At 53.4% G+C, this 10,874-nt stretch overlaps 1 protein-coding gene across 6 annotated transcripts in view; it reads right to left on the bottom strand.

The window, feature by feature from the left end:
• Positions 1-1,393: 1,393 nt before the first annotated feature.
• KMT2D (lysine methyltransferase 2D) overlaps positions 1,394-10,874 on the bottom strand; it is a 37,338-nt gene continuing 27,857 nt past the window's right edge. For all 6 annotated transcript variants that reach the window (XM_037845026.1, XM_037845032.1, XM_037845029.1 and 3 more), the window contains exons 41-55: positions 10,604-10,744; positions 10,313-10,480; positions 9,992-10,151; positions 9,282-9,357; positions 8,930-9,105; positions 8,718-8,848; positions 7,930-8,062; positions 7,724-7,851; positions 6,398-7,538; positions 5,269-5,405; positions 5,027-5,157; positions 3,058-3,343; positions 2,762-2,835; positions 2,523-2,631; positions 1,394-2,364 (exon numbers count right to left, since the gene is read on the bottom strand). In XM_037845026.1, the coding sequence (XP_037700954.1) occupies positions 2,272-2,364; positions 2,523-2,631; positions 2,762-2,835; positions 3,058-3,343; positions 5,027-5,157; positions 5,269-5,405; positions 6,398-7,538; positions 7,724-7,851; positions 7,930-8,062; positions 8,718-8,848; positions 8,930-9,105; positions 9,282-9,357; positions 9,992-10,151; positions 10,313-10,480; positions 10,604-10,744 (3,084 nt within the window). In that variant the 3' untranslated portion in view covers positions 1,394-2,271. The remainder of the gene's footprint in view (positions 2,365-2,522; positions 2,632-2,761; positions 2,836-3,057; positions 3,344-5,026; positions 5,158-5,268; positions 5,406-6,397; positions 7,539-7,723; positions 7,852-7,929; positions 8,063-8,717; positions 8,849-8,929; positions 9,106-9,281; positions 9,358-9,991; positions 10,152-10,312; positions 10,481-10,603; positions 10,745-10,874) is intronic.

Below are 10,874 nucleotides of genomic sequence, written 5' to 3'. Positions count from 1 at the left end.
ACAGGACTATCGCATACCTAGCATATGCTTACAAAGTCTGCCCCATCCCCTTTTCCCAATCCCAGGGCCCAAGGCCCAACCAGAGCTTTGACTCACAGGAGCCAATCTCCCCCTCCCTGTTGCCTAGGCCTTTTATTCTTGGAAAAGGAACGTCCAATGGCTGTGGCTTTGGGGGCAGCAACCCATCTTCCCACTGTCTGATTTAATTACAGCAGTTCCTGTATGTGTGTTGGGGGGTGTTACTCTATTAAACATTTGCAGCTTGAAATAATTGAGGAAGCAGCTTAAAAAAAAATCTCCCCTACCCCCATCAATCCATACCCCCCAAATTCAAAAACAAAAACAAACCTAAAATCACAACAGCGACCGTGCTCCCCCTCCAGCAGGCCTACCACCACCAAGCCCACCCCTACACTCCAGACATTTGATTCTTGAAAATAGTAATTACAAAATGCCCTTTGCCCACAGCCCCTAGGAGAAAACTGCATATAAGCTTCATCTTCATCCCCATGGCTCCCTACCAGAGAGGGGTCTGGGGCCTTGCCCACCCCCTACCTTCCCCCATCCCCAGGAAGAGGTTCAACTGCAGCACAAGGTTGGGCAGAAAGGGGAGGGAGGAGGGAGGCAGGGGACCCATCACCCCTCTGGCTCCCCCTGGGACCAGCTCACTTTTGTGCGTTATAACATAGTCCAACTATACAACAGGGAGTGGAACTGCCCAGCCTCTATACCCCCACCTTACAGCAGTCACAGCCAGGGGGTGGGAGTCGGGGGGGTTGGGGGGGAAGGGTGGGGAAAAGGGCAGTAGGTGGGGTAATGGAGGGGGCTCCCCCACAAGGGGAGCTCCATGTGTCCACCCCACACCCCCCTACCATTTATAAACTGGTTTTGTAAAAAGAAAATAGATATATTTATATAGAATATATAAAGCACAAAAATTAGTAGTTTTACATTTGCTCTCCCCGGGGGTAGGGGGAGAGGGGAGGGTTCTTGCCTCCAGCCGGCTCCCCCATGCCCCACAAGACTATGTACAATCCCATGTATAAATAGATAAATACCCCCCACCCTCCCCACGCTGACACTAAGCTCCCCCACCCCCACGTCACCACCCCTTCCCACCAGACCAGCAGCAATTTGGTGACTGAGGGAAAGTGGGAGCTCCGGGCCACACCCTGCCTCACTGGGTATGGGCATGCCACTCAGGGATAGCCCTCACCCTACCCTCCACTCACCCCATCTAGGGGCTGGAGGGCAAATGGGTTCATGATGGGGTTGGGAAAACAGGAGGGAGATATCCTGGTCCTAGGTTAGCACACCCCTCCCACCCCCATGTCCAGATGGAGAAGGAAGTCCTGGAGCAACTAGGGGCCAGTCACCCCCAATCTTCATCATCATCAGTCTCAACCACCATCCCAAGCCCAAAATTAAAAACAAAGATGGATTTTTTTGTTGTTTTTTTTTTTTCTTCCTCCTCCAAACCCCCCTTCCACCCACTCAGAAGAGGGCAGTGAGGTGGGGGAGAGAGTTGGGGCAGTGGGGGGCTTAGAGAGGGTCTCACATTTCAAAACAGCAAAAAATCCAACACTTAAATGAGGTAGGTGTGGGTGCGGGGTCTCCTTGCCCGGCTCCCCCAGCTTTCCCTCCGGGGCAGCTGGGCGCCTCTTTCCCGTTCATGTTGCATTTGTCAGAGTGGAAAACAAGGAAACACAACCCATAGAGAGACAGAAACACAGAGGAGAAGAGGGAGACAGAGACAGATTGAGAGGGAAGAGGGTAGGGGTGGGGGTAGGGGCAGGACCCGGCAGGCAGGGCCAGGTGTAGGACCCGGCCTTTGGGATTGTCAAGCTTAGTCAAGTCTCTTTGCAGCCTTAAGTTGGGCCGGAGAGGTCGGTGGGAGCAGCAGGGCTGTGAGGCCCGGCCACACATCCTCCTCCCCGCTCCCTGCTGCCTCCCAGATGCTTCTGGGTAGTTCCCGGCCCATATCCCCCTCAAACCTGAGATGCCCAATGGCTGCTTCTGTCTGGCCCCTCCTGGAGCTGGGGGCAGAGATGCCAGCCTGGGGGCCGGTGGCGGGGAAGAGGGTTGTCCCTGGTGCCCAGGGTGGGCTCGGCCTAGGGCCCTCTGCCCCAGTCTCCTGTTCCAGGGGCTCCGGTCAGCCGGCAGCCCCAGCCCTGGGTCCTGGCTCTGGCTGCTACCTCTCTTCCCCCTCATCCCTTTCAGGGAAGAGGTTGGGGGTGGGGGGACTCCCCTGCCTGGTAGCCTCAAAGCTTCTTAGTTCATCCATTTCCGACAATTCCAGGCTCCACAGTGGCAGGGGATCTTGTGCTGATCATCCTCAAAGTCAAACTGATAGTCATAGGTCAGCTGGAAAGAAAAGATGGCAGAATCAGTGCCAGCCCCCGTGGGCACAGAATATCTGATCTGAGGGCAGTGGTGCTGGATCCCAGCTCCCAGAGAATGGCAGAGCAGGGGAGAGACAAATGGGAGCCACCCTGTCACTCACTCAGGATGCCTTTTCTCACCTCTTCTCCTTTAGGGATTCGCCGGCTGGAGATGATGATGATTTTGTCCTCCTTATCAAATGTCACAACTTCTGCCACACAGTTAGGGGCACAGGAATGGTTAATGTACCTGGGCAGTGGGAAAGAGTCAGAGATGACAGGCAACTGAGTTGGGACAATTTTGGTTCCTTCTGGGTGTACTCCTTGTTGGTGTCGCTCCCAGGGAACCCTAAATCCATCCTTCCTCATTCCTCTCTCACCTGGCAGGGCCTCCGGTCAACGTAGCATCAATCACATGTTCGTTGTTTATTCGGAACATGTAGATGCCTCGATTCTAGAAAGGGAGAGGTTGCAGAAGGAGGGATAAGAATATCAGAATGGCAACAGTGGTGGTGGTGAGAGGTTTAGCAGATTCAGGCAATAGGCCTATCCTGCAATTTCTTCATTTCTCCCACCTCTCCCCCTCTCCCACAAACTTTATTCCTGCTCCCTTGGCCCCAACCCTGCCCCCTTGCTCCTTGGCTGAGCCTGGACCATGTCCCTCTCCAGCCCATACCTGCTCTTCATAGATTTTCTCCCGCCGGTTGGCCACCTCGTTGCGAATGATGGTGCCAATGTACTCGATAACCATTGTGTGCTTCTCTAGGTCCTTGGCTGCATAGAGCCCCAGGCCCTGGATACGGGAGCGCGCCAGATATACGTTGTTCTTCCACTCAGTGCGCAACCGCCGGTACTGAGATGATTTGGAGTGCACAAACTGCTTGCTGTACGGGGTGTTGGTCTCGCCTGTGAAGGTGCTCTGATATGCCTTGGACATGCTGGTACTGTTCAGGGTGTGGGGCCTGGGAGGTGACATAGTCCATGACAACACAGCTCTCCCTCAGACCAAGAACACACCACCCGCTGCCAGCAAGCACTGGAAGTGCTGCCTTGGGAATGGAGTGGAGGCATCTAGGTCTCTGCCTTGGTGAGGCAGCGACTAGCTACAGGGCCCCCTCTGACACACTGAGTGGCAAGGAGGGCCCAGGATGGAAGGTGGGGCACAGAGGAAGTGGGGGGGGGCACCAATTCCCCTACACTGAGCCTGCTCTCCCATCTCCCTGCCTTCTACCACCCTCCCGCCAAACCATTCTCAAGGCCATGCTCCTCTGGGAGGTCTTCCCCAAGCAGCCCAGGCCTGGAATTCAAGCTGACGGTCTGCTCAAATTTCTGAGTCCTGCCTCCTGTACATACTGGAAGCCGTCAGAATAGGGCTGTGTGTACCACATTGGATTGGATTTGAATCGTAACAGGCTGTGATTCACAGCCTAAAGGTGGTATGCTTTTCTCTCTCCACACTGTCCCCATCTCTCACCTAATACCAGGCTCTGTGCAGATGGCTCAGTGCAGGGGAATGACTGCTGTCTGGTAGGATGCCCTTTTACCACCCCAGGGCAGAGCCAAATCTTCCCCGTCCCAGAGCAGTGGTTTTCAAATGTTTTTGGTTCTTTTATTTAGGAGAAATCTTTTGTTTTATCTTTAACAAAAACTGAAACTCCAATACATAAATTGGATGAAAATGGAGCTCTTTGGGTTGAATCCAATTTGGGGAAGAGGGGAGTGGGGAGGGGTAGTCAAGTTCTGCCCACTTGGTGTATGTGTGCCAGGTATTTGGGGAACACATGCACTCACAGTTTGAAAACCACTGCTGTAGAGCATCAAGGACTAGGGCTGACTAGGGGTGGCATCTCTGACGCTCTACTTCAGCTCTAAGGAGCAACCGAAAGGCCTTCAAGAGAGCCCTGCTACCATGGATTCTGCCTCCCTCTACCCAGGGACCGAGGTCATGCTACTGGGTACACAGAGAGAACAATGAACCACAAGTGAAGAGGCAAGGTTCCGGTCCCCGCTGTGTGACCTTTGTCTAGTCACTTAACCTTTCTGGGTCTCAGTTTCTCAGCTGTAAAATGGGGGTCATACCACCTGCCCTACCTACCTCATAAGGTTGTTGTGAGGATCAAATGAGATAATGGATGTGAAAACGCTTTGAAAAAAAAAGTATAAAGTGCTATACAAATGTAAGGTCTTATTCTCTTATATTTCTAAGTATTTATTTTTGACACCAACTCAGCCTGGGGAAGGGAATGTGACCTTAGTACTAATGGGGCATCTGAGATTTGGGAGAATCATAGCCCCTACTCCAGCCCCCGGAAGCAAAATAGGAGAGGGAAGAAGTGACTGGTCCCTTTTTTATTTCATAAGCTCTCACCACTGTCTACCCAGAACCTCCCCAGCGGACATTCCCAGCATGCCCAAGATAACTCTGTGCTAGATCTCATGTCTTCTCAGGATACCAGAGCAGGGTGGAGGAGGAAGAAAGGGATACCCTCATGAACTTGTGTACCTCTAATCAAATGCCCTAAGAGTAAATACCCAGCATCTCCAAGGGGAACTCTTTTCTGTACCCCAAATCCTCAAAATATGGCTGGAGGGTTCTTACCAACCTCCACACCCATATCCCTTGGCCCTAGCCCCCACAAGCTCACCGTTTGTAGTGTGTGAGGATTTTAGGCTCCGATCGGGCACAGCCAGTGGGGTTGATCATAAGTGGCAGCTCCATCAGGGGGTGGCGCCCATAGCGGAATAAATAGTTTTGACAGCTCTCCACTCCAGGCAGCTAGGGGCATAGGTCATGCTCAACTTAGCCTGAACTCTTTTGGGGCACAGCCAACATTCCCCAGTGCCCACTCAGCACCCCCCCCCCACCAGCTCCCTGCCCCTTTCTTACTGATTCAGCTATGCGAAGCACAGCGTGCACCGTCAGTCCGAAGAGCTCCTCGCCTTTAAGATACTCAGGGAAGAGCCGCAGCATGTCAGCCTCTTTTCTCATGGCAGCCACAGGCTCAATGATGCGGTTCCACACAGCTAAGGGGCAGGGAGAGAACAGCGCTCAGAGGGAACTTCCGTTCACTGACCTCCAGCCCCTAACCCCAATCCAGGGCTAGAATTGTTTCCTGTGGCCTTTGCACCTCTCTGCCATGAAGGTGTGTGGTTCTTCTGGACCCCTCTTGGACTCTTATTCCCACTCTCCCTCAACAAGCCAGAGGCTTGCAACCCTGGCAGAGCATCAGGGCACCTTGTGACAGCAAAACAAGGACCTAGGGCCCAGGAGACCCAGCAGAGGCCAGGGTCCTTTCCTTATTGAGAGCAAACAGAACAGGCACACTCCGGTGCTGGGACAACTTGAGTTCAGGTTCCAGTACTGGCCATGGGACCCTGAACCAAATACTCAATCTCTCTAACTCTCAGTTTCTGGCATAATCTTGATACTTACCTCAGAGGGATGCATGAACAAAATGACCTAGAAAAATCACTTAGCTTAGTTGGTGGCACATACTACATGCTTAATAAATAGCAATTCTCTTCTTGCTACTTTTATCATTAACACTAAAACTAATATCAGAAGAGTTTTGTCCACTGTTAACTGTAGGGGCTTTGCTGTACAATCCTTTCAACTAGGTTTGACATTTTCCACAATAAAAAACATAGGGGAGAAGGAAAAAAAAGAAAAAAAAAATTTGTCAAGGAAAAAGCTGTGCCAAGGAATTCATGGTTAGGATCAGGTTGGGTGAACCAGACGACAGGGTCTCAGAACTGTATCCTTTACTTCCACTGAGGATAGAAAAAGGAGCCAGAATACACGAGGTTAGACAGGCAAAACATTTTCAATTACAAGGTAATTTAAGGTGACAGAGAGGCCCAAACACTTTCTCTGGGGATCTTCAAGAGACCCCGGCCTACCTGAGGTGGGGACGGGGGTCACCCACATGGAGGCTGTCTCTTATTGACACCATGAAGGTGAACTTGGGAGAAACTTGCCCAATTCCAGATTACCATTTCAAAGGCCCAGTGCTCACCCTGGGGAGACGCGTCAGTGAAGACCAAGTCCTCCAGGCCCTGCTCGATGACTTTGATAATGAACTCTGGCCGCCCGTTGTTCTCCCCAATGGAGCAGCGGTAGCAGCAGCGGCGGTTGTTGGTGCGGAGGCTCCAGTAGATCCGCGTGGCCTCGTAGCCCACGGGATAGAGGGCGGTGGCACTGTGGAAGTCGGCCATCTGATGAGGGAGCAGCTGTCCGATGGCGTGGAACACAAGGCCCCCCACGCGGAACATGTGCAGCCGCTCTCCCCGCTGGATGATGCTGGCAATCTGCTTCACCTCGTCCCGCTCAATGTAGACCCGCCGGAAGACAGCAAAAGAGCTCAGCTCCTGTTCACAGGGTCCTTTGATCTTATGCATCGGACATAGCATGGTCTTGTCCTTGAAGAACATGCACTTAGCACGGATGGCGCAGGCAAAATGGTAGACATTGGGGCAACGCATGCGGTTGCAGCTGCTGGTGGCACCGGTGCGCTGGCATAGGGAGCATTTAGTTAGCAGTCCACGGTGCAGGGCAACCTCCACGTTCATCAGCGCCCCACCCTGGGTCTCATATACCTCTGTGGACCACAGGGCACAGTTGAGGTGCACCCACAAGTCCAGGTCCAGGTTCAGGAGGCGGGCAGGCCCGTCAGTGGCCCCGTCACCCTCCTCGTGACAGAAGCAGCAGCGCCGCATGTCCCGAGGCACCTTGTCAGGTCGCAGAGCTGTGCCCAGCTGCTCCATAAACTCTGCCACTTCCCGCTCATCCTCCTGCTGCCCACTGCCCTTCTGGATGGTCAGCAGCAACCGGAGCCGCTTCCAGCGCACCCCCTTCCACTTCTTGAGGCGAGGGGGGCGAGAATCCTCACCTTCCTCGGGGGGCCGGGCCCGGGGCTTAGGCCGGGCTGATTCAGGAGATGAGGCCAGTGGCAAAGGAGAGGGGACTGATGGTTCAGCCGAGGGTTCGGCTGGGAGTTCAACCAGGGGTTCGGTAGGGGGGCTGGCAGGAGAGGGTGCCAGGGGAGAGGGGGGTGGGGAGGGTTCCTCAGGAGGCGGGGCCGAGAGCTGTCGCACATCCAGATTGGAGACGTTGTAGGTGTAGCTGTGCTGAATGGGTGGCTCTGGAGCGGGGCTCTCCTATGGGAGGGTGTCCTGTGTTGTTAGTACTAGCTCCTCACCCAACCAGCCCCTCGAGCACCAGAACACTGGCCCCCTCCCCTCCTCCCAGCCCGGATTTCACTCTCCCAAAGACCCCTTGTCTTCTCTGCCCTAGGCTGGCACCTTTTCCCCATCACCCACCCCTTTTTCTCCTCTAGACCCACCTGTTTCAGGAGGTTCAAGATGTCTAGCTGGCTCTTGAGGGTATAGCCAGGCAATATGGCATCAAACTGCTTTAGCCAATCAGGACCAGCTTCTGGGCTCTTGCCTCCCAGACCCTTTTCTTTCCCACCTGCAGGAGGGAAAGGGTCAGAGCCTCCATGCAGAACCATTCCCCTGAGGACCCAAGGGGCCTTCTTGCCACACTCACCAGGGCCCTCAGCTTCCCCCTTCTTAGGCTCAATGCCTGCCCGGGCGGGGCTCTCTGGGAAGAGCACTTCATAGGAGTTGGGGATCTTCATGCTCAGCAGCTCTGCCACTGCCACCATCACACCATTCAAGTTCTGCCAGGGCAGGGAAGGGGATGGCAGAGAGAGGTCAGCAGTTTCTGGAGTGAGCACTACCACCAGCTTGGTGGGTGAAGATGCCCAGAACACAATTCTCCAAGCGATCAGTTGGTCCTGGCCCTGTTCTCTCATGCATCCTTTACAGCAGCACTTCCCAAACTGCTATGGGATTCATAGGAACTCCACAAAAAAGGATCTATGTTAGATAAGTGTAGGAAATGACACACTCTATATCCACAACTTGAAAATTCATGATATACGTTAGCAAATTAGAGGATCTGAGAAGTCTTATAGTAAAAAAACCCAATTTTATTTTTTCTCTGACCACAAAACTCGACATTTTCAAGAACAGCAGAAAGAATTCCACCAAATATGACTGGGGAAATGGTATCTTGTGCCAACTGTCACATTATACAAATTCTCCTGATTTGGTAACCGTCTGTCTTTACCTCTGAACTATAAAGCTCCTTGAGGAAGGGAATTATGCCTCATTTACCCTAGTACCCACAGCCTCTAGCCCAAGCTTTCACACATGGCAGGTACTCAATACGTGTTTTTGGATGAACGGATATCCGTTTTTTATCCAGATGAGTTCCAGGGAGTGCCCTCTGACCAGAGTCTCCTTGGCTACCAAGGCATCCCCAGAACATACCTTGGCTGCTGCAGCAGAGACCGTCAGCATGACTGACACCTCACTTCCTTTGCCCTTTTCCCAAGTTGTAGCAGGAAGCTTTCCAGGGGCCTCCAGGTCCAGGGCCCCAAAAGGTTTGGTATCTGGAAAGACTGAGTGAGAAAGAGGGATCTCTGTAAGGTCCAGCGGCCTTTCCCCCCAGCTTCTGACAACCCAGCCAAAGCAGCACCTACCTGGGATACTGGTCCGAGGAATGATGGGGATGACAGGAGAGAGGGCCCGGTCATCCTGCTCCCACCGACCTGAACCCAGCTGAGGGAAACGAGGGGCCTCCTCCCCCAGGATGCTCTCAGGGGATGAAGCTGGCACGATGCTGTCAGGAGAATCACTGTCCTCATCACTTTCCATCCTAAAGGCCAAAAACAGATACCTGTTACTACAGCCCTGTGGACTCTCCCTCCCAAATCCAGAGATTAATAGATGCCATGGTCTCACTTGACACCTGCCATTGGTCCCAGGAAAAATGAGACCACCTGCCCCAACCTAAGCCCCCTTCCTCATCACCAATTCCGGCCCCAGCCCCACCTGACATCCTCAGTCTGATTGTGGGGGGGTGTAGGCAAGGCGGCCAGCAGATCTAGACTCTTCACCTCTGAAGCATCTGAGGGGTGGGTAGAGAGAAGAAGAGTGAGGATGAGGGTGGCCAGAGCTGACGGTGCTTTCTGCCTCATATTTCAGGCTAGTTCTAACTAGCATGAGATCTTAACTTAGCTATCGTAATTATTCTCTACCCATCCACCCATCTGCCAGTCAGAGGCAGACAAGTTAAACGTATTGACCCTTTCCTATATGCCAGGCTCTGGGCCATGGAAGAGTCCTTTGTTTTGTCTTTTAACAAGTCCACTAGGTGAGTATCTCACTACCCATTTTATGGCAAGGAAATCAAGGCTCGGGCAAATCAAGCTAGTTACTTGGGTGTATTACACAAGTAAATAAATGCAGGAAACAAAACTCAAATCCAGATCTGACTCTAGCTCCCTCCTCACTAAATCTGTTCTTTTATACACAAAGCTGCATTAATACTTTCCCTGCCATCTACCTCCTCTATCCCCCTTGTGCCCTCCATCTAGCCTTTAGAAGCCCATCCTTGACCCCCTGAAGAGGCTCTTCCTATGTCAGGGATGCATCATGTAACATACTCATTCCTGAAACTGTTATGTCAGAACACACAGACTAGCTTGAAGCCCAGCCACCAGATCCTGCTGGAGGAGAGGCCCACTCTGCTCTTGACTTACCCCTCAGTGCACCTTCAGTCTCCTGGGCAGAAGCAGCATCTTTGGGGTGCTCCCCCAGCTCTTCAGATGGGGTGACACCATTCACCATCTTCTGCTGCACCGATGGGGGTGGGGTGGGGGGCAGCGACGAGGGTGGTGTCGGTGGGTTACTCAGGTTATTCTGGGGGTGGGGTGGGGTGTTGTATGCAAGATGGCACAGGGAGACTGATGTAATCTCCTGGCCCCACACTACATCAGCAACTTCCTAAAGTCTTCCACTCCTACCCCACCCCACTCCCCCAAGAACCTCATTATCCCCAAAGGTGTTGCCATTTTTCTGACCTTGGTAAGCAGCTGGGAATAGTAGTCAAGGCCAGTGGGCAGTGTGCCACTTCCAAAAGCCCCCCTCAGCTGGCACTGCCCGTTGACTGGACAGCCACTGCCAAAGGGGGCAAAGAGGCTAAAATTGGCAGTGATGGTAGGCTCCGTTAGGGGCAGCAGGGACAGCTCCTAGGAGGGGCAAGATGACACGGTTGGAAACCCACAGCAGCTGCATCTCTGCCACTGCACAGCTGGGGGCCGGGGTGCCCCCTTATCCTGAGATGGGACCAGGGACTGGCTCCTGGAGGTCACCTGTTTCAGCTGTTTCAGCAAGGCCTCGCTGGCCCTGACCCCATCCTCCTTCCGCAGCTTCTTTCGGGAGCTCACCAACCTGTCGCTTGCCTTCTGTACCCGCTTAGGCTTTGGGGTCAATGGCTTCCTTGCTGCTGTATCCTAAGCCAAAGAAGCCCACAGTGAAAGGGGCTGCCCTCAATGTCAGAGCCCTCCCCTCCCCTGTTTGACCCAGACCTGCTCACTCCACCCCCAGGTCCCAGGTCCCAGGTCCCACTCTATCTGCTCCAGT

This window comes from Choloepus didactylus, chromosome 8 (assembly GCF_015220235.1).
Source record: "Choloepus didactylus isolate mChoDid1 chromosome 8, mChoDid1.pri, whole genome shotgun sequence".
Lineage (NCBI taxonomy): Eukaryota > Metazoa > Chordata > Mammalia > Pilosa > Megalonychidae > Choloepus > Choloepus didactylus.
Note: the sequence above shows the minus strand (reverse complement) of the source record. Positions and strands in the feature narration are given on the sequence as shown.